At 41.5% G+C, this 21,974-nt stretch overlaps 1 protein-coding gene across 2 annotated transcripts; it reads left to right on the forward strand.

Annotated features, from left to right (window-relative positions):
- The first annotated feature begins 542 nt into the window (after positions 1 to 542).
- Positions 543 to 18,156, forward strand: fyco1a (FYVE and coiled-coil domain autophagy adaptor 1a). 2 transcript variants are annotated; one of them, XM_080033123.1, is made up of 18 exons: positions 543 to 633; positions 1,512 to 1,626; positions 2,367 to 2,473; positions 2,750 to 2,875; positions 3,467 to 3,573; positions 4,104 to 4,247; positions 4,454 to 4,547; positions 4,690 to 7,197; positions 8,660 to 8,752; positions 9,468 to 9,586; positions 9,676 to 9,843; positions 11,693 to 11,845; positions 12,043 to 12,272; positions 12,704 to 12,857; positions 14,200 to 14,292; positions 14,448 to 14,658; positions 15,117 to 15,226; positions 15,848 to 18,156. In XM_080033123.1, the coding sequence occupies exons 2-18, from the start codon at positions 1,566 to 1,568 to the stop codon at positions 15,921 to 15,923; spliced, it is 4,554 nt and encodes a 1,517-aa protein (XP_079889249.1). In that variant the 5' UTR covers positions 543 to 633; positions 1,512 to 1,565; the 3' UTR covers positions 15,924 to 18,156. The 2 variants fall into 2 exon arrangements, with proteins under 2 accessions (XP_079889249.1, XP_079889250.1); XM_080033124.1 differs by having other exon boundaries at positions 588 to 633; positions 1,515 to 1,626.
- Positions 18,157 to 21,974: the final 3,818 nt, after the last annotated feature.

Here is a 21,974-nt window from a genome sequence, read left to right on the forward strand (position 1 = left end):
TGCCTCTAAAATTCCAGGCCTGGCTTTATAGAATTTGTAGTCTGCAGGGTCGAATTAGGATTGCAGGTGTTTTCTTTTAGAATATATAAAGCTCTTCCACTGCCACAGAAAATATCACACAATGGATTCCCACGCTGAGCATTAGGCCAACACTCAATCAATGGTATCACATGAGTATCCCTTTAAGAAATTAAACTTCACTTACATTGAATAAAAGGCCTAATACGGGTGTAATCAAATCAAATGTCAGGCTATTTTACTGTCATTCATTCCATATCCTATACTTTATAAGCTTATCAAAGTCTGTCATACCCTTCCTTACAATACAATCTGAATTTATTATCTTAATTTCCTGCTGTCTTTTTTTCCCTGTTTCATAATTTCCTGCTGTCAAAAAACGAAGAGCCATTTATAAGCGTCATTGGTCACATGACACCTCTGTTTACTCTGCTACAACAACCGAACCAGACAGTTTCTAGGTCCCGCCTACCAAACCCTTACTCATAGGTGCGAGGGCGACGTGACTGTTTGTCATTGGATGGCACATCGTCAACCGCCAGACTTTCAGCAAGTTTGTGTGCTCTCATAAATCGTCTGGGTTTGTTGTTATGGAATTGAGTCATATCTCTAAAAGTATGTCAAAGTTGTTTTTCTTTTCCTATTACTTCACCTGCAACTATCTAGAAACATTTGAGATTATCAAAGTTATCGTTTCCCGGTGATGTCACGGTCGTTTTCAAAATGTCTGTCAGGGGAGACCACTGTGTCACAGCTAAATATAACATACAAAAGCAACTAAAGGAACGCTAGAGCTGCCAGCTGTCTTCTCTTGTCTGTTGTTTGTCGATGTTCCAGAAGTAAGATTGTAAAAGTAATAGTAATAGACCCGATAGTTAGTAGGTTAAACATTAAGTGACTGTTCTTGATGGTATCAATGCCTATTCAGGTTAACCTACTTAGTAAATCTGACGTCAAACTAAAACATAAAGCTATAGCTGACGTTACGACAGTACGCCTGCGTATGTGCTCAAATATAGGCTGTGGCTGTGTTCTCATTTGCCACATTATAAACCACTTATAATACAGTTATTGACGTCATGCAACTTACTGTGTTGTGTATTGTAACCTTTGTTTACTTCCGTAGCACATAGCTTACTCAAGTAGTACCATTGGCACCTACACAAAAAAACTGCAATAGATACTCCCTCAGTGTGAATGTTACCCTCCTCACATAAGTAGTGGAAAGATGTGTAAAGTGCAAATTTAATTTATCATACATATTATTTAACTGATTATAAAGTATTGGATCATGTTGCATATGTGACCGACCATTGTAATTCTTTCAGACGTACTTTCAGGTCTAAGCTATGTTATCTGCACAGAATTAGGCAAGAACTCTCATTAATGTGCTCTTGTGCGTATCAAGCGTGCAAATGTGTGGAGATAATAGAGTATGTTGGAGCATTCATGCCCATCTTTTGTTCCTGACTGCTTTTGATTCTCTGATTCAGCAGACTGGATGTGACCCTGTGACCCCTGGTTGCCAGGGAGACAGCGGTGGGGCCATGGCTACTGGGCCCACGGTCGGGGAGAGCCAACTCCAGAGGATTATCAGAGATCTGCATGGTACGCCAGCTTTGTGTGTCTGTTCGTGTGTGTCTGTTCGTGCATGTGAATAGATTGGCTGCGGGACGTTATTGGCTGACACGGTGCGACTGAACAGAGGAGAAAGACAAGTCAGAAAGGTTTTGTCATGATGTAATGGCCTTAGTCTCATTGTTAAATCTAAGTACAGGCCTTTACGCTTGAAACTTCCTGACCTCTTCTGGTCATCAAATCATTTTGGAACAAACGTGCATCTGACCTCATGTCCCTGTGGTAAGGGTGCGGTGGAAGCCTCTGTCGGCATGCAGCAAGACAGAGAGCACTTACTGAGAGTGCACCCGTTACAGGTGTCCTTCCAGTTTTTGCGTTGGATACGAGGCAAGTGGGTTGATTTACAGACTGGCTGTGCTTGGAGAGGGTGGAATTAGAAAAAGAAAGAAAAAGACTCATCATTAGGGCTGTTTGTGTGTGAGTGTGTAACCAAAAGGTGAAACTATTACAGCAATATCATTTGGCATTTATTTTGATCTCCGTTTGACTTAAGGTTATTTAAAAAATTATGAAACAATTTTCTTCTTTTTTAGTTGTCTGCTTTTCTGCGTCTTCCCTGCCCTAATACATTATTTTAGTGAAAACAAGCCGTTCCTTTCAATCTTTGCCTGAAAAATATTTTTAAGCACGTCTTTTGCATTTTAGATATGTTTTCAGAAATCCACATGCCACCTGTTTGTAATAACCCTGTTATTAAATCTGAATTTCAGAGGCAGTTGCAGAGCTTGCAAAGGAGTACAGGGAGAGTGGGGAGCCAATCACAGATGATAGTACCAGCCTGCACAAATTTTCCTACAAACTGGAGTACCTGCTCCAGGTGGGATTTTGCTTTTCTTTTTTTTTTTTTTGTCATGCCAGCTCAAGTTAGATGTGAAAGAAATGAAAAGTAATGATTATATAAATATGTGATATCTGCACCTTTGAAAAAAATTGGGAACTTTAAATATCTGATGATTAAAACATATTATTTGTTCCAATATGGATGGAAGCTTTGGGAAACAACTCTTCAGATTGCTGCTTCTTTTCGTTCTCATGTTTTGCTAAAACTAATTTTTTGTATGTTTCTGTATCTATAAATATATTCATCCTTCAGTTTGACCAGAAGGAGAAGACCACATTTCTTGGTACAAGGAAGGATTATTGGGATTACTTCACTGATTGCCTAGCTAAAATCAAAGGAGCCAATGATGGGATCCGCTTTGTCAAATCCATCACTGAGGTATGACGATTTATTTGTTGTTGTTGCTTTAGTTGTTGTTTACAATGACACAAATAATATAACACTGGTAAAATAGTGATTATTAATATTATCGTAACAAAAAAAATATTTTACTGTTTAGAAATCAGTGTTTCTAACACATGACACCCAAAGCACATCCAAGAAATCTGTTATTACATCCTTAAACTGTAACATATTAGCGACATATTGTTTAATTATTCTTATTTAAAGGCATACTAGGTAATTCTGGAGAATGTTGACAAAATCTTTGTATATCTCCGCCCATAACAGGGTCAGGTAGCAGATTGTGAGGAGATATTCACTGATTTTGAGTGTCTTGAGTGATTTGTCAACAAACATTCCCCAGAATTATCTAGTATGCCTTATGTAGATGGTAGAAAAAATTACAAATTAGTGTTGCATTTAAAATAGCTCTTAAATGAATGTTTATAGCATTGCCTTGAACAGTTATGTTGTGGTTGAGATTTAAATATTAATTTACATTAAGAATTGAATTGTCAATAAGTTTGTATTCTTTGACATATGGCAAGTAAACACTAGTTCAAACAACATCTTCTTTTGCTTTAACAGCTGAAGACATCTCTGGGGAAGGGACGAGCATTTATCCGATACTCCCTTGTACATCAGCGATTGGCTGACACCCTACAGCAGTGTCTGATGAACCAGAGAGTCACCAGGTAACTCTGTCAAAGCACAAGGGAAAGTTATATGTATTACATTTTTCTCATGCAGATAATATGACTCTGAACTAAATGTCCTGTCTGTAACTTTACGTTGTACTGTTGTTGTCTAACAGGTCTCTCTTGAGAAGGGGACTGTATGTCTTAATGAGATGACCTGTATAAATAAAGGTTTAATAAAAAAGTTTTTTTGAAGTGCAAGTAAAGTGATTTAAAGAATAGAATGGTGTTTGTTTTGGTAGAGTTGAGTAGAGACAATGGAAGTCCTTTACCAGAAATAAGCAGGGCATGTTTGGTGACAGATGTATATTTAATTTCCTTATGTGCCTTTTGACAACCAAATGTTATTATTATGGTTTGGTGTTTTACATCATGTTCAATTTATGTTACATTGGGACCACTCAGAGAGTAGTCTTAATAGTAAGAAGTAACTGGTTACATTTTTTTTTTTTGGTTGCCACTTTTGTTGTTTCTTGTAATTCTACTGTGTTCTACTGTTTTCTATTCTCTAATCTCTCCTCCTGCAGTGACTGGTACTATGCAAGAAGCCCCTTCTTGAAGCCCCACCTTAGTGTGGACATAGTCAATCACCTGTATGAACTCAATGAGCTTCAGTTTGATGTGGCTTCCAGAGGTCATGACCTGGATGCCTCCTGGCCCACGTTCGCCAGGTAACAAACAAGAAGAATCATGAAAACATTGCAAGGATGTAAAAACTACAGAATGTGTCGATCAGATATCTAAATAAACATCAAGAAATTATTAGATAATTGTTTTCCTTCTGAGTACAACCATTCCTTTGGAACCTTTGTTTGTCTCATCAAGATGCGTGCATTTACCAATGTTTACAGTGTCCAATTTCTTTGCTGATCAACAGGAGGACACTGGGAAGTGCAAACTCACCTGGCCACATGTGGAAAGCACCCAGTCGTAGTTCTAGTATAAGCAGTTTGGCCAGTTCCTACTCCCAGGTACTTGTAGTACTTCTCAAATCACATCCTGTCATTTTATCAGAATAAAAGAAAAAAAAGAAAAAAAAAGATTAAATGAAGTTCATCACTTTATTCTCTCTTTCCTTCCCATCTCCTGCTGGAAACCCTTAAAAACACCTAGCACGCGCCCCTAGAGTTCCCCTCTAGTCCTGACTATGGCCAGGGTCTGCTCAATGACCTTAACGAGTCTCTGCCTGCCTGCACAGAAGACGGCAGCGCAGTGGACGAGCTTCGCCTGGAGCTGGACCAGTCGGAGCTGAAGCAGCGAGGCCTCCTGGACAAGGTGCAGCTGCTGGGCGAGGAGGCTGCTGAGCTCAGGACGGTGGTTGTGGAGCTCCAGAGGCAGCTTGATGTGTCCCTCGATGCCCAAGAGAAGCAGCTGGGCTTACAGGGAGAATTCAAGGCTCTGCAAGGGAGAGAGGAGGCCCTGTCCAGAGAGGTGGAAGCACTCAGGACTGGGGAAAAAGCCAGGGACGCCGAACAACAACTGCTCCAGGAAAGGCTGTCGGCCGCCGAGAGAAAGAATGTGGATCTCCTGTCCAAGTTGGACGGGGTCGTGAACGAGAAGGGCCAGCAGGCGGCCAGTTACTACGATTCGGCTCAAAAGATACACGAGTTGCTGGACAGGTTGAAAGAGGCGGAGAAAGGGAAGATTGAAGCTGTGGCTGAGTTGGAGGAGAAGAAGAGACAAGCAGAGAGGCTAAAGGAGGAGCTGAGAGTCAAGGAGGCAGCCGCGAAGGACAGCGAAACAAAACTGGGGGCGTTGATGACATCCGCGTCTGAGGAGAAGGCCGAGTTGGAGGCGAAAGTGGTGGACCAGTGCGCCGCCCTGGAGAAGCTGCATGGGGCCTTGACGGTGCGAGAGAAGGAGTCGAGCAACCTCCAAAGGCAGCTGCAGGACTTCCAAAGGTCTCTAGAGGAGAAGGAGGAAGAGGCAGAGGAGGTGAAGAGGAGGGCGCAGCAAGAGAAAGATGAAACGCTGAAGAAAAATGCTGGCGTCTTAAAGTCGATGGGAACAGAAGTGACTGCCCTTAAGGAGCAGCTAAAGAGGAAAGAGGCAGAGTTGACCTCCGGTTGCGAGACACTACAACAGCTAGAAGCCAAGACCCAAAACCTGACTGCGGAGAGGGACACACTGACCACTAACCTCGCCGAGCTGGAGGGTAACGTCAAGGAACAAGCCAGCAAGGTGGAGGACTATAAGACGCAGTGCACCAATCTAATGGAACTCAATGAGAAACTGCTGACCACGGGGAAGAGAAACGAGGAGCTGAAGAAGGAGATGGCCGACAACAGGAACGCGCTCGAAGCCGAATTAGCCGCTCTCAGGGCTTCAGAGAAACAGATTCGCGACCAGCTGGACGACACCAAGCTGACGGTGGATGAGAAAGACAAGCGTCTGCGTGAGGAAAACCGCAAGCTGGACGAGAGCCTGCAGCAAGCCGCCATGGCCGCCAAGCTCTCGGAGGCTGCGTCCAATCGCCTTGAGCAGGAGAACCAGAGTTTGCGAAATGAGCAGGCCAACGTGAAAGCGGCTCTGAACCGCATGCAAGGCGACCTGAAGGGTGTCCACGGGCAGATAGGAGAGTTGGAGAGGAGCCTTGGAGCTTCACGCAAGAACGAAGCGAGCCTCCGAGAACAGCTACAAGCCAAAGAGGACCAGCTGGGGCGTAAGGAGAAGGACATGGTTGAGCTGCAGTCCACGTTGAAAGCCACGCAGGCCAGGGAGAAGGAGCTTGAGATCTCCAAGGCCGATGCCGAAGCAGCCTGCGCCAAACAGACAGAGACGATCGAAAGGATTACCTCCGAGAAGAAGGCCATGAAGAAATCTCAGCGGGAGAGGAGCACGGCCCAGGCAAAGGAGAGCCAGGAGGTGACGGGCAAACTGACGTTGGTGGAGGGCCAGTTGGAGGTGAGTGTGAAAGACGTGTCCAGGCTTCAGGCGGAGATCCTGGACCTGAGGGTGCAGGCGCAGAGGTCAGAGGAAGGGAAGCTTAAATCGCAAGCGCAGCTGGAGGTGACGGAGGCCCAAAGAGATGAGCTCAGGAGCTTGACCGAGAACCTTAAAGTCCAGAACGAAGCCCTGAATCACGGGCATGCCACAGAGCTAATGGACTACAAAAACAAAGAGGAGGCGCTGATTGTGCAGCGCGACAGAGAGGTAGCCGCCCACGCCGAATTGGCCATCTCCGCGGCCGCCATCCGCGAAGAGCTTTCGGCTCTCAAGGCAGAGAATGAGCGGCTGGGCTTGGAGAACAATGAGACACGGGAGGGGCTACATAGGGCCAACACGGAGATGGCAGAGATGGGGATAACCATCTGCAAGCTTAGTGCAGAAAACGAGGAGGCCGTGGAGCACTTGGAAGGGGACGGTGCCAGGATTGGAGAGCTTGAGAAAGAGGCTGAGCGACTAGAAGAGAGCATGGCAGAACTACGGCTGGAGAACGCCAAGCTGAGAGAGGAGCTGACACGGAAGGAGAAACTCCCAGACACTATCTCAGAGCTCCAGGAGCAGCTGAAGACGTCCCAGAGAAAAATGCAGAGCGTCGAGGACTCTAGCCGAGAGGAGGCTAAGGCCGTCAAGTTCCAACTGAGTTCTGAGAGCATGAATCATCAGGTCCAGATGAAAGTGAGTCAGTAAGAACCTGTTTGCACGCTTTCAGTAATAGATTCCACTTGGCTGGTCTGAATCAGAATGAAATTGATACTTTCTTAATTTTCTATTTAGTCTAGTTTGGTTTCACACTGCACAAAATTAGGCAGACAAAATAAAAATAAAAATTCAATTATTTGCTGAGGGCCGTGTACGAAGTAGCAGGCCCAAAAAAGTACTTATGGAAGTTTTTTTCTTATTGGTCAGGCACTTGACAATACAAACACACAAGTTGACACCCACTCATATGCAGGAAATGTGTTTCAGGAAACACTGTTCTCCCTTCTCCTCCAGTTGTTCTCAAATTACTACATAACGTCATTATTTTTGTGGAATTTATTCAGCCCAGATGTTAAGCAAACATTGGACTTGTGCAAAAGTCCAAGCCAGTCTCAGTCCTCTCCCACTCACTTTACAACTGTTGACCTGTGTACATCTCAACAATCGCCCAATACAGGCAGCCCATAATCCATTGCGTTATGGTTAACCTCCTGCAATTGGGTTGGATCACGGTCACGCTCTTACTGCAATCGTAACATGCTACGATGAACTTGCACCTAGCAACTGCTACTGCTTTTAGCTTTGCCAGGCTTACTCAAGCTAGCAGAAGGAGGTGGAGTTGGCTTACCCAACATACTTGGAGTGTCAATCCATAATTTTGGTCCAGACTGAAATATCGATATAACTATAACTATGCGATGGATTGCTGTTAGATTTTGAAAATGCATTCAGAATCAGAATCAGAAGACTTTATTGCCATGACATGTCAAACATGTAAGGAATTTGATTTGGTACAGTGGAGCACAGTTTACAACAAGACAGGTGCAAGACAAGACAAGACATCATAATGCAAAAAAAGTAAATAATTAATAATATAATACATAAAGAAGTGCCAAAGTGCAAAAGTTCAAGTGTTACAGGTAACGACAGACCATAGCTCACTGAGTGGGGAGACAGGTCAGAGGGGGAGGGTGGGCAGTGGCACTTAGGAGTCGGATGGCCGTTCCTTCAAGGATTATTCCCTGACTTTTCCTTTAGCGCCACCACCAGGTTGGCATTGGTGGTTCAGTGTGCAGTGTCTCAAGCAACTACTAGATTGTAATACATACAGTCCTCTCAGGATTCATTATAATAACTTTGGTGATTCTCTGACTTTTCATCTAGTGCCATCATCAGGCCAAAGTTTAAATGTGTCCACTACTTTGGTTTAAGATCAAATGCCTGCAAAACTAATGAAATTCTTTCTGACTTAGCTGTGCTTTGTGTTTAGTGCTAATGAGCACATGTTTGAGTGTTATTAAGTAGGTGAACAAGATAAACTTTATATCTGATCAGCATGTGAACGTTTTATTGTAATCATATTAGCATTTAGCTGAACGCATCAATGTGCTCTAGACTCCATTTCATTCCCTTCTACTGTGTTGCTCTTATATTACAGAGTGTGAATGAGCAGCTGGACAAGGTGAAAGCCGAGCTGAAAGGGGCGCTGAAGAATGTGTCCACCTTGCAGGCCAAAGGGTCTGAACTAGAGGTATGTGTCTTTAAATATCATATAGAGTGATTCCTTGTTACATGATAGGTAGATCCATGATGGTGGTATAATGTTTTCTTTAATCTCTGGAGAGTACAGGGGAAAGGTTTATCTAATAATATACCATCACCATCATCATTATCATCATCATCATCATCATCATCATGTGTTATGTAATTTCAGAAAAGGAAGCTATACACACCACATGGGACATGATAAAAGGCAGATTGTTTAAGTACTCGTTAGCAGAAGAATATTATACGGAATACAGGCTTCCTGTCCTCTGTTTTTTTTTTATAATGAGTTACCTTGATTGCTTGAGCAGTTTCCTTTGTTTGCAGGAGGTAGAATATATTTAAAATCACTGTAGTTTTCTCCTCAATAGCTCAATAGAAATGCTTTATGATCATGTTTCTTGTCTCTGAGTTTATAGATCTATATAATTGGATTTGATTGTTTTTGTGATGATTTAATCGAGGCTTGATCGCTCCAAATGCTGTTATTGTATTCCACTGAATGGTCTGTTTCTACGTATATGTCCCCCTAGTGCGAGATACAAACTAAAATCAATTTGTTTCCTTAAAATGATTAACATTACATAAGTAGAACTGAGCCCAATTGAAGAACAAATACAATTTTTTTTATATATCTATGGAGAACAAAATGCTGTTCCTGATGGCCATTTTTAAATGTGCTCTTACAATGTTTCATAAAGGCTGTGAATGAGCAGTATTTGCAGCTCAGTGGCGAGAAAGATGCCCACATCACAAAGACAGAAACGGCCATCCGTGAGAGCGAGAGTGAGATTCAGCAGCTGAGAGGTGCAGTAACAAGGTGCGTTTACGACCCCTGATACTTTTTGCATTTCATCTTTTGATGCAAAGAGCTACCTAGTCACTCTCCTGCGCACATGCTCTTTTCAGTGCTGAGGAAGAACGCTCGGCTGTGCAAAAGGCCTGCCAGGAATTGAGGCAGAATCTCGACACAACAGAGGCTGACAGACAAAACCAGCACCTGAAGATGAGTGCAGAGATCGATGACCTCAACAGAACCAAGACCATTCTGGAAGAGCGGCTCATCGAGCTTCTAAGGTATATGGCATCTGTTTCTGCCACAGGGAATATTAGGACGTGCGGAGCAGCATCAGGGGGCAAAGGCTTCTTTCAACGCTGACATGATTAACTGAGAACAGGCCTGCCAAAGGAACAGCAGATTATTGTGCATCATTCACTCACTGCATTGTAGAACTAATGTTGTCTCAAAAGCTTTCATACTCGGTAAGAAAAACACTAATGCACTACTGATTCAATTAAATCCTTTGGGATGTGCCCAACCACACAATTTAAGTGTTTTCTCCTTTTGCATTATTATGCAATAAAGCCACTTCTATTGTCAAGTATAGAACACATGACAGTTCAGTCCAATGCTAAATTAGTTAAAAGTGAATACCATACAAACCACAGATGTCATCACTGGGTTGGTGAAGTATGGGCTTGCATTTGCCTCCAAAACTGTTTTTAAACCTTGTCAGCCTCATGTGCTGATCAAGAGAATGAATTAGATGAATGTATATCCTTTTATTTTTAAGTGGTTTTATTCCTTTTTAAGAAATAAAACCCAGAAGGTCAGGGTTAACAACTCTCTGACTCCAAACCAATCAGTACAGGCGCACATCAAGGCAGTGTCAGCTCACCAGTCTTTTTTTTTACTTTCTACACAAATTATTGCACCCACAGCCACTTTGGAAATTTTATTTTTAAATTGTCTGATGACACTGCCATCCTCAGCGTAGTCGTATCAGCACACAGACCCCTACTAATTTTTTAACCATGTGCAAATATTTGTTCAGGAGTATTATGCCCAACACCTTATTATAAATGTAAAGTAAACCGAAGAGATTGTGTTTGACCGTCGGCCAGTGGGGTATCAGACTATCCATTGTGTATTCATGGTGAAAAGATTAACCAGGTGGATTCCTTCCTTCAGCTATCTTGGTTATCCAGGTATAACCTGTTCACTTTGAATGCTCAGGTCGTGTTCTCGTTTACGTAGACTCAGAGTGTTTGGTGTGAATCAGAAAATAATAGATTCTTTTTTATCAGGTATGGCATATCAGCATAGTATGGTAATCTCTCTGTGAAGTTAAGATCTCAACTTGCTCGTCTTGTACAGTCTTCCATGAAGGCGATGGGGAGGACTGGAAGCCTCTCCCTGCAGCCCATATATGAGCAGGCTGTACATGGACAAGCACAGAGAGTTTTATCTGATCCATTCCGTTGTGCAATAGCGTTTCTCGTCTATGTGTGTGGCTCTCATTGATATGCACTTGTATCTGAAATGTTGTTATTTTTTTTATTCTTCTCTATTTATTGACGTTTATCTTATTGATTTCTTTATTGATCTCTGTTCTTAAGTTTTTATTCATTGATCTTTATTGTAACTGCAGCTAAGTTATTCAGCGCCAGTCTCCAATACACGTTACATTAAAGTGTAGTTGAATAAAATGAATTGAAACATTTAGCATTATATGTTTTAACCCCCAAAACAACACATTTCTAAAAATAAGTTAAGTTGTATTCAGTAAGGTAAGTGCCACCCATCAGAATGACATGTTGAACCAATTTGCATGTAATGACTTAAGCAATGAACAAATGTCTGAATGGGTGAGACTGTTCAGCAGATGCTAGTAAAATACATTTTGTTTAACAGGACATAAGCATTTGAAAAGGAACATATGATTGTACATAAACCTTGGCTTAAATGTTCCATAGCATTTTGCGATTTGTTCAAAAGAATGAGAAATTGCTTTCATGATGTGCACAAGTGACTAAATAATGTGGAATTTTGAGAAATGTACCAAAGGGACTGAGAAAAAAACATAGGACGGCATGAAGTGACACTAAACTTCCATGTGTTTCTCTTTTTTGTGCATTACATCAGGGACAAAGACGCTCTATGGCAGAAGTCAGACGCTTTGGAGTTTGAGCAGAAACTGCGGGCAGAAGAGTGCTGGTGGTTGATGGATAAAGAGGCCACGCACTGCCTCGGCTGCCAGGGCCAGTTCACCTGGTGGCTGCGCAGACATCATTGCAGGTGGGCGTTTGAGTGGGCACTGGGGCCTCCTTTACACTGACACTCCTTTCATTGATAGATTTTCATACATTATCACCTGACACCTTTGCCCCTTTTGTCATAACTCATGAGCCCAGAAATATATATTGGTTACAAAATATTCCGTCTATAATGGATGAAGACCAATTAATTTTTTTCTTACATATATCATTTTTTAGGCTTTGCGGTCGCATCTTCTGCTACTACTGCAGCAACAACTTTGCGATGACCAAGCACAGTGGGAAGAAGGAGCGCTGCTGCAGGGACTGTTACACTCAGCATAGTGCGGTGGTGGAGAGGTTCACAGAGGCCGAGCTGAGTCCTTCAGATGCTCAGCCTCCTCCACCGGGTGCTGGACCTCAGCCTCCCCCTGAACCAGCCCCATACAAACCCACTCCCAGGGTAACAGGTAATGAGGCCAGCTGCATGCTAACAAAATCACATGCTAACTGATACCTGCTAACTTGAGACACGTACACCTTTGTTCAAATGTGTTGTTTTTTTGTTTTTTTTACTGTCTTCTGTCACTTTGGCTTCTTTTACTGTATGCTAACTGGGAAGCAGAAGTTAAAAGATTTAATTTGGTACAATGAGGAACAAAAGACAGAAACTATTTCCAGGGAGTTCTCCATTGAACACACAATAAGGGGAAGTGGGTGACATTTCCATTCTGTGAAGAAGCTGTTTTTGCTTTTCAATTAAAGAAAGGATAGCCTCATAAGCTAATGGCTAATAAGCAAACAGGAATTTTAAGAATTGATTTGCCTATACAGCAGTTTGTTTTTTATATACTGTGTATTCAGAAGTGAGCAACAATTCCTGCATTCTTGTTCCTCCCAGTTTCAGACCCCAGCAACAGATCTGAGGATGGGGTTTTCGACATCATCACAGAAGAGGAAGTGAACGGCGTCTATGACAGTGACACCACCTCCCAGACCACAGCAGGCTCCCTGGATGGAGAGCACGACAGACAGCCTCCAGGAGCACTTGATATGTGAGTGTTATATTTCTCTGGGGACAAATAAGAGGGACAGTCAGTCAAGAACTGTGCTGGTGTCATGTCGGCTAGTCAGTGCATATCACAAAGAAAAAAATCAATCCCACACCCTCTATATAGGATGGTTGGAGGATTGTTTAAAACAAATATATATATATACTGTACAATGGTTTCATTTGGAATTTCTAAATGTTTCAAATATTTTTGTTTTTTATAAAGAAGCCCAGCAATTAAGCTTCATGTTTCTTTTGTTTACCTCAGCACTTTCAAAGGTGGAAAGAAGGAACAATGTGTCAATTCTGCCTGTTTACTGACCTTTCAAAAACAGATCAGCCTCAGGGTACGAATAAAGGGGAACCGGTAGTGGTGAGAGGCTGTAGCATAATTCATGTGGAAGGAAGATGACCATCACATTAAATTACCTTGTGTTAGATTCATTAGATTGTGTTTAGAGATTCATTGATATCATCTTAGAGCCTAAAGGCCAGGACACACCGGCCCGATAATCGCCGTCGTAGAGTCGGAAGGGGGCGGGGACACGAATCTGTGGTGTGTGCCGTGAAATCGGTCGTCGTAGATGTCGTCGGGCAGTCTTTCAGTTGGAGCAATTTGATTTGTGGAGGGCTAGCGAATCAGTGAAGCCCGGAAATGAGGCGGGTAGCACAAACAGCTAACAACAGTTAGCCATCGTTTTAATGTGTTTGTTTGTTTCGTTCAGCGAGTACTCACATGCATCAACCCTTGTTGACTGCTCGACACCATGCTCGACACTCTCTGCTAAAAATGGTGCTCTTTATGGTCCATAAATATAAATACGTATTTCTATCTATGTTTATGGTCTAGAGAGCCGTCCCATCATTTCCGGCTTCCGTATTTTTTCGGACCACAATACAGATTAGCGCCGCCTGCTGTCATGGAGACATTACGTCCCGCGCAAGCGCAGAGCGTACGGAAAGTCAGCAGTCGGTTTGGTGTGTTCTTTGCACTTTTTCGGCCGCGACGGGAAAACTGGAGCTCCCTGAATCGGCAGTCTCCATTTTCGGGTAGTCGTACTGGTGTGTCCTGGCCCTAATGCATTTGAAATTAAGTAAATGGGATAAATCTTACAAACACTAGTACGATCTTTGAATATGCACGAGTCATGGTGCACGTCTATGACCGAAACCTTCTGAAAGATAGCTTTACCTACATCGGCTAGACCAGGATACTCTCTGTAGTCGATTCATTATAGCAAAGAAAAGCTTTTACTGTGATGAAGCCTTAGGCAACTGGAGAATGAACTACATTCAAGACACATGACTTGTTCTGTGTGTGTCCTGTGTCTGATTTTTTTTTGTAGAGGCACTGGAGATTTGACCCCCGATGACCCAGAGGAGCACGTTCCCACTGTTCAGGATTCAGAAATCAACCTTCTCAAATCAGGAGAAATCACGTGAGTTTTGACATAGGCTCTACTTAACGTGTTAGCGTGTGTGTGTGTGTGTCTGTGTGTGTCTGTATGTGTGTGTGTGTGTGTGTGTGTGTGTGTGTGTGTGTGCGTCCATGTATGAGTATAACTCTTTGACATTCGCTGGGTTGTTGTTGCAGGGTGGCGGTTGCTCTCAGCACTGATGATATTTCACAGTTTGGCGACAGCTCCAGGGAACTCTTTGTCAAGTCCAGCTGTTACAGTGTGATCACTGTGGCCGTGGGTGACTGCGGGCCAACCATCGGCTGGGTGTTCTCCTCAGAGCCAAAGAGCATCTCCTTCAGCGTGGTGTACAGGGATTCCCCCGACACTCAGGTGGAACAGTCAAAGGTAGATACTGTATACGCTCGTTGTTTGTGCATTTTGTATGTGTATGTGTTTGTGAGACCCAAGAACCCCCTGGCAACCCATACACCTACTGTATACAGCAAAAAAAGGCAATAAAGAGTAGCCACCGTTGAGTCATCTTGCTTCCGCCACAGGAATTTCACATGCCAATGGCAATGCCTATTCAATATTGGAGAACGTTGTAAGGCTCAAGGGATTCCTTTTCAATTGTTAGACATTGACCACATTGCCCCAACCATCGACAAATCCCACCCCCTCAACTTGTACTGACTGAGGAAAAAAACACAGCAGCTTATACGATGACTGTATTCTTGCTGTCCATCAGTAACATAAAGATAAGACTACTGTAGAGTATTAAAGTTGCACCAGGCTTGGGTGGTGTCGTTGGCTGGAAATCTTTCACCTTTCACTTCTGCCCAATGTTTCTGTTCTTTTCTCAGGTCCTCATTCCTCTGACTCGCTGCAATTCCCACAAAGAGACGATTCAGGGACAACTGAAAGTGCGACACCCCGGCCTCTACACATTCATCTTTGACAACTCCTTCTCTCGGTATGAGGCAGCATGAGATCACCTCTTCCTCTCAGCGGAGGAGCTCGTGAATTACAGCAATGCTTCAACTCTTTATTTTCTATCTCCATCTTATCCTGTCAGTGTGTGTGTGTGTGTGTGTGTGTGTGTGTGTGTGTGTGTGTGTGTGTGTGTGTGTGTGTGTGTGTGTCTGTGTGTGTCTGTCTGTGTCTGTGTGTGCATGCGTGTGTGTGCGTGTGCATGCACGTGCGTGCATTAGGCTTTGAGTATTTTACAGAAATTAATAGTTCTCTGCGATGACTACTAATGAGAGTTAAACATAGGCTACACCTCAATGTACAAAATCAATGTTCAGTGAGCTTTGCTGTAATCAAAACACAACATCTGTATTATGCAGATGTTTGGTTAATATTCACTCAGGTCCAAAGTCATTTTCTTCAAATTAACGCGTTGCATCATAAAATACACTACGGGAGTGGATCAGCAGACGCGTCTGAAGCCAGCGTGCGGGTTTGTGTTTGCGTGTGTGTGTGTGCGCATGTGCGTGAGCTTGGCCTATAAACCAGCTTCATATTGTGCTTCAGTGTATCAATTCATATAATGAGATTAGCAGTCCTTTGATCTTAAACCTTCTTCCAACAGGTTTATCTCCAAAAAAGTATTCTACAATCTGACCATGGAGAAGCCCATAATCTATGACGGAAGCGACTTTCCTTGAAGCTGGATGCACACTACCGCAGAGGCCTCTGCATGATATCACAAAGACATCACAATGATGTCATTGTAGTAGCTAAAGGGAGACTGGAGAGATGGCAATTCAACGACTGTTTCGAAGTAATTTGGCCTTTTCTTCCTCTTTTCTTCCCACAACTTGTTTTACCCAAGTATTTTGTGTTTTGAAAATGTTATCTGTATTATTTAAGTCAATGGTGTAAATGTTTCGAGGAAGGCTCCTGTCTAACTGGAGCCTAAGTGAAGTGTTGTCAACAAGATGATGGAGGCTTTTGGAAAGAAGCAGAGAGAGAAAAGGTTTATGCAAATGTTAGCATGTTTTTTCTTTTAAAATATAAACCAAATAGCATGTGTACTTTTATTTAGTTATCTTATTATTTTAGTCTTATTAGGTTTCTCAGTTTGAGAAATGTGTAATTTGTTATTTCTTTCTGTAATTTTTACCAGTTTTATTTTGGCCTAATTTTTCCCAAATAGGCTGCTACTTTTAAAAAAGAGAAGTGTGTTGTCAGATGATACATTTTATCTACAAAAAGTTGTTTATGAATAACTAGTAAAGATTTGGGAAATTTACTAAATCATGGCCAGTTAAAAAATGTTTCAGTTGTTGTGCAATATTTCAAATCTAATGGCAAAAAACTAAACTACAACGACAAAAACACTATGTTTGCACTTTGACAGTGCAGGAAGGAGTTAAAGCAGTAGTACTAGTGACTGGCCTTGAAAAAGACAGTTTCTTTTTATAACAAAGTTTTGGCACTTTGTGCAAAACTCAGGAATGATTGAAGGTTCTAAATGTATGTTTTTTGAAAACAAAAAGAAAGAAACTACCATCTCTCTTACATTCTGTGTAAGGGAAACTACAAACCAGCTTTCTTCATCCAGGATCTAAGAATGCATTACAATGCCCTTCAGTTAAAGTACATTAATGACTGTCGGCTAATGAGCTACTGTACTTTCAAAGTGCCTATTAACTCTTATTGCCAGGGAGTTTTGCTTTTTTTACCTGAATAGTTAACTTCTTAAGTGATGACACTTGGTATGAATGAATGCCATTGTACAAACACTTGAGTTGACACTTAAGTGACATTTAAATCACAATATGCACACTATCTTCAGTTTTGATTTCATCTGAATCTTTTTTCTTGGGTTTAGATATGTTTGAATATTGTGTGCTGTTTATTTTTATTTTTATTTTTATTTAAAAGCAAAGCAATAAGAAACACTTTTGGATACAACCATTCACTTAATGAAGCAAGTCTCATCTCCGTGCTGCTTTTGTAGAGATATGTCTGAGTTTCACTGTCAGATCTCTTTTATATTTGTGATTGGTTTCAAATGTATGCAATTTCTATGCAAAGCCTCTACAGAGCTGCACTTTGTGATAATAATTGTTATGAATTGTTACAAACAATATTGAATCTGTCAAGTTTACATTCTCTTTGTCAAAGAATTCACGCAGGGATGGATTTTTCAACTTTTTCTAAAAGTATAATTGCGCATGAATCACAACAAACAGCAAGTAAACATGAATAAAATGGACCATGATATTGACTCCGACATCTGCAAATCTGTGTCTGGTTATGAATACGGGTTTGTCTGAAGGGCAAAGCTATTAATGATCAAAAAAATAGCATACAACATGGTCTGTCCACCATTTTACAATAAGGAATATTTAATATTTCACTACATGCAACATTGCACATTAGCCACAGAAATAGCCTATAATACTCTAATATTTTTTTTTCTCACTATATGTTTATGTCAGAAGCTTTTCAGTCAAAAATGCAACTTAGGAATTAAAATGGACATTGTTCACTGGTCTATTTAGTGATGTTTTATAGAAACAAATATGAATGAGAAATTTATTCTCAGATTGATTTACAATTGAAGTAGTTGTAATTTGAAGACCTAGAACAGAAGCTTTTGTTTACAAAAACATTTAAAAAAATCAACTGTTCATTCTACAAAATTGACAAATTGCAGAATGCACAGTTTAACAATTTGAAAATAATAAATGTTTCGGAGAGAGAACGTATCGAAATGATTAACTATAGGAACAAAACTAATCAGACAGATTTCCTGTCATATTCCATGGTCATATATTTCATCTGTCACTCCTTTCAGTTTGACTGTAATCCTGCCTGATTTCCACAAAACATAACACAATGCCATATTTTGTGTGTGTGTGTATGTACAGTGCCTTGCAAAAGTATTCATACCCATGGAGCCAAAGCTTGAGCTATTTTTCAAAGAAGAATGGGCAAAAATGTCAGTCTGTATATGTGAAAAGCTGGTAAAGACATACCCCCAAAGACTTGCAGTTGTAATTGACTCGGGGGCTGAATACTTTTGCACGCCACACTTTTCAGTTTTTTATTTATAAAAAAAATTGAAAACCATGTTTCATTTTCATTCCACTTCACAATTATGGGCCACTTTGTGTTGGTCTATCACATGAAATCACAATAAAATAAATGTAGGGGAGAGTGGCCTAAGTTGTGCCGGTGGGGAAGTTGTGCCACCCCTTGTTTCTAGAAAACCGTGGAAGAAATTGGAAATGTGACCACATATTTAAGAAGTAAGAAGAGCCATCCATTTGACTCATCCTGTAAAGAAGGGAGACACAAGGAATAAGATATAAGCACATTTAAGCTCAAAAAACAGTTTTTTGCCTTTCAAAGTAAAATTTCCATGATAAAGGTTTTTTGATTATTGTGTCTGAACAATTATAGACAAGTTTGAAAACATTTGACACATGGTTTAGTGCTTTAGTATGCTACACTTTGAGTCTATACAGTTAGCCCGATGTCAGCCCTAAACTGCTGCATCATGCTTATTATCCAAAATTCTGGGGTTGGGGTTATTTGTGCCGAAGGGCCTAGGTGAGTTATAAGTAAGTAAGTAAAATGTATTTATAAAAGCGCATTCATGACAGTTTGCACTGTCCAAAGTGCTGTACATAGTGCATTCAGTAGGTAAACAATGAAGGTAAAATAACAATAACAAAAATAAAAGACATAAAGCCCATACATCCACATATAAACAAAGATAGTAGTGCAGAGGTAAGATAGTTAATGGGGACGAAAAGCCAGGGTGTACAAATGGGTTTTGAGCCTTGATTTAAAGGCAGAAATGGAGGGGGAATCACATTTGTCAGGTGGCAGTTGGTTCCACCAGCAACTAGTGCAAAGTACATTTCTGAGAGTGGTGCCAGTGGCATGACTGTATACGCCGGTCACCAAAAAGTCTACAGTAGCTCAGAAGAGACTGACATCTCCATACCACTTAACGACACCACTGACAAGAGTTCAGATGGCCAGAAAGATGATGATGGTGACTTTATCATTGTGAGCTTTGCAGGTAAAACCACCTAGATCTGCTAAGCCTTGTTTAAGAAAATGTACCTTCAATCTTTGTAAAATATTTACTTTATTTACTTTAAATAAACCTTAAATAAGTAATTGTCTTATGAATTTGTCTTGCATTACAGTTTATGAGATATATATCTTTGGCACAATTTACCCCATGGTATTCTCTCTTGTGGCACAACTTACACCACACCGGGGGCAAGTTGTGCCACAAGACAACTTTTTTTCCGAAAGCTATATTTCTTAAACAGTCTATTTCAGACCCAAAGTTTTTATTGCCAGGGATGCACAACATCCTGAAATATAGGTATGTACACATTTGAGTTGGAGACATAACTGTCAAGGCCATAGACGTCGATTACGGGGGGTATGGGGGGTACATGTACCCCCCACTTTTCGTCAAGACTCATTTTGTCCCCCCCACTTTTTAAGCCGGACATGGAGTGCGTCCAGCCGTATTAAAACACAGCGTCAAGGTCTCTCTCTCTCTCTCTCTCTCTCTCTCTCTCTCTCTCTCTCTCTCTCTCTCTCTCTCTCTCTCTCTCTCTCTCTCTCTCTCACACACACACACACACTAGTTTGCACACCAGAGAAAACATGCTCCGAAGTCTCCGCTAGTTTGCACACCAGAGAAGACTGATGCATTTCAATCAGCAGCAGAGAGACAATGGCGAGTGACTTTAAGTGTCCCGTTGTGAAGTGTAAACTGTAGGGATTACCATCCTCTATGCCCACTAATGACTGTTAATGTAGCGGACACTAACAGCAGCTTGTGTCGCGGCACATGGATACTGACGATGTTGTTTACAGTTACGTGCGGTCAGGGTAGGCCCTGGCGCCGTGTGCAAAAAAATAAAAATAAAATAAAATAAAATATTTTTTTTATTTAATAAACTTATATTTGTATTATTACTGTTACTGTTAATTATTTCGATCTTTACATGTAATCCGCGATTACTTTAAAAAAGTGTAGACGTTTTGATTCGAAACGTGGCAGTTAGTAAGTTATGCCAAAAAAATATTGTGCCTTTGCTGTTTCCCATTCATTGTGTACGGCAAAGAATCAGTGCCTTTGCGCCTATTCATTGTGGACGGCAAGGGGAAAAACTTGATTCTGTATTATTTAACATGTACGCAAATAAGCATAATTCTTTGTGCCTTTTTTACGTAAATGGTATGCCACATAAGCCTTTACATTACATATCATTCATGGACCAATTAAAATCGAGATATTACTAGACATTTACGCAGCTTAGGCCAACGTCATTACGTTGGCTATGCTCATTCACGTCGCATTACCCCCGCGGATTTTTAAGTCAACATTGCAGCTGCCGTGCCCGCAGATATTTCAGACTGGAGGAATTTTAACAAATTGGATTATAATTTAAAAAGGAACAGAATGAATAGCAAGAGAAAGGCCTGCGCCAGCCTTGGACGGTGTACAGCAGCAACAGGGACAAACAATGTTCGAGCATTTCAAACGGACAGGTAGCCTACATGAACGGAAGGATGCTAGCTAGCTGTGCTGTCAGTCAGACTGTCACTGGATTACTATCGTCTTGCTTATTTCTACAGCCAGGGAGTCAGATTGGTGAGTCAGAAACTTTTTTGGGGTTTATTTAATAATAAAGTTGGATGAATTGATACCGAGTGCAATCCATTCTGCATTTTATATTCAATTGAGCAGTTGTGTTTTCATTGTTACTGACGGACAAACCTAAGCTCTGCAATGTGATGGCAAATGGTTACATTCTGATGCTGGACAGGTCCATGGGGCATATGCTACTGGTACTTTATCTATTAAGATAACGTTTATGGAGTGGAGTTGCCATCAGTTATGCTGTAGTCCTACATAATGATGAATGCTGTCTTTTATTTTTAAGTTGAATAGAAGTAGTACCGGTAGTTTGAATCGGCAAAGGTTTGACTTGTTGCCTTACGTTTTTTCGGCCCTCGGTGTGAGGGACGGGTCCGTTAAGTCGATGGATGCGATGTTTAATCATTTAGACCAAACTACAGTAGGCTACGGGCAAACCTGAAGTCACCGTCGTGACATTTCATATACGTCCCGTCTGTGTGTGTGTGTGTGTGAGTGAGTGAGTGAGTGAGTGAGTGAGTGAGTGAGTGAGTGAGTGAGAGAGAAAGAAAGAAAGAAAGGGAGGAATTTATTTGAAATCGGTCGTGCGTGCCTGTTTGTTGTTTATTGTTTTTGATTTAACAATATATAGGTTTAGAGAAATCTGGCTTTCAGAACTCAGTGCCTACCCACTCACTGACCTCACCGCACGTCACTGGTTGTTTATCAAGAAGTAATTGAAGCTGATCATGGCTATGCTACTAGCTAGGTTGCCATGGAGACCGAGGCGGAGTAATATTGTTGTGCGACAGTCCAGCCGTGCTTCGGCTCGATGTGCTCAGTCGGAACTACCTTCCCAAGCTCCTTTTGTTTACGTCATGTTTGGTTGGGCTACGGGGAGCAGCTAGTGGCTCATATGTCCGCTGCTTTTTGAAAATGCTTTTTTCATCAAATGTGTCAGACATCAGTGTTTTGTATACATTGTATTCATTAGTGAGCGGGTATGCCGTCTTTCAGAACCGTTCCTTACCTGCACTAAAGAGAAAAAAAGATGTTTCCTCATTGTCCCCCCCACTTTTGAAAATGCACT

This window comes from Ammodytes marinus (genome assembly GCF_949987685.1).
Source record: "Ammodytes marinus genome assembly, chromosome: 8".
NCBI lineage: Eukaryota > Metazoa > Chordata > Actinopteri > Uranoscopiformes > Ammodytidae > Ammodytes > Ammodytes marinus.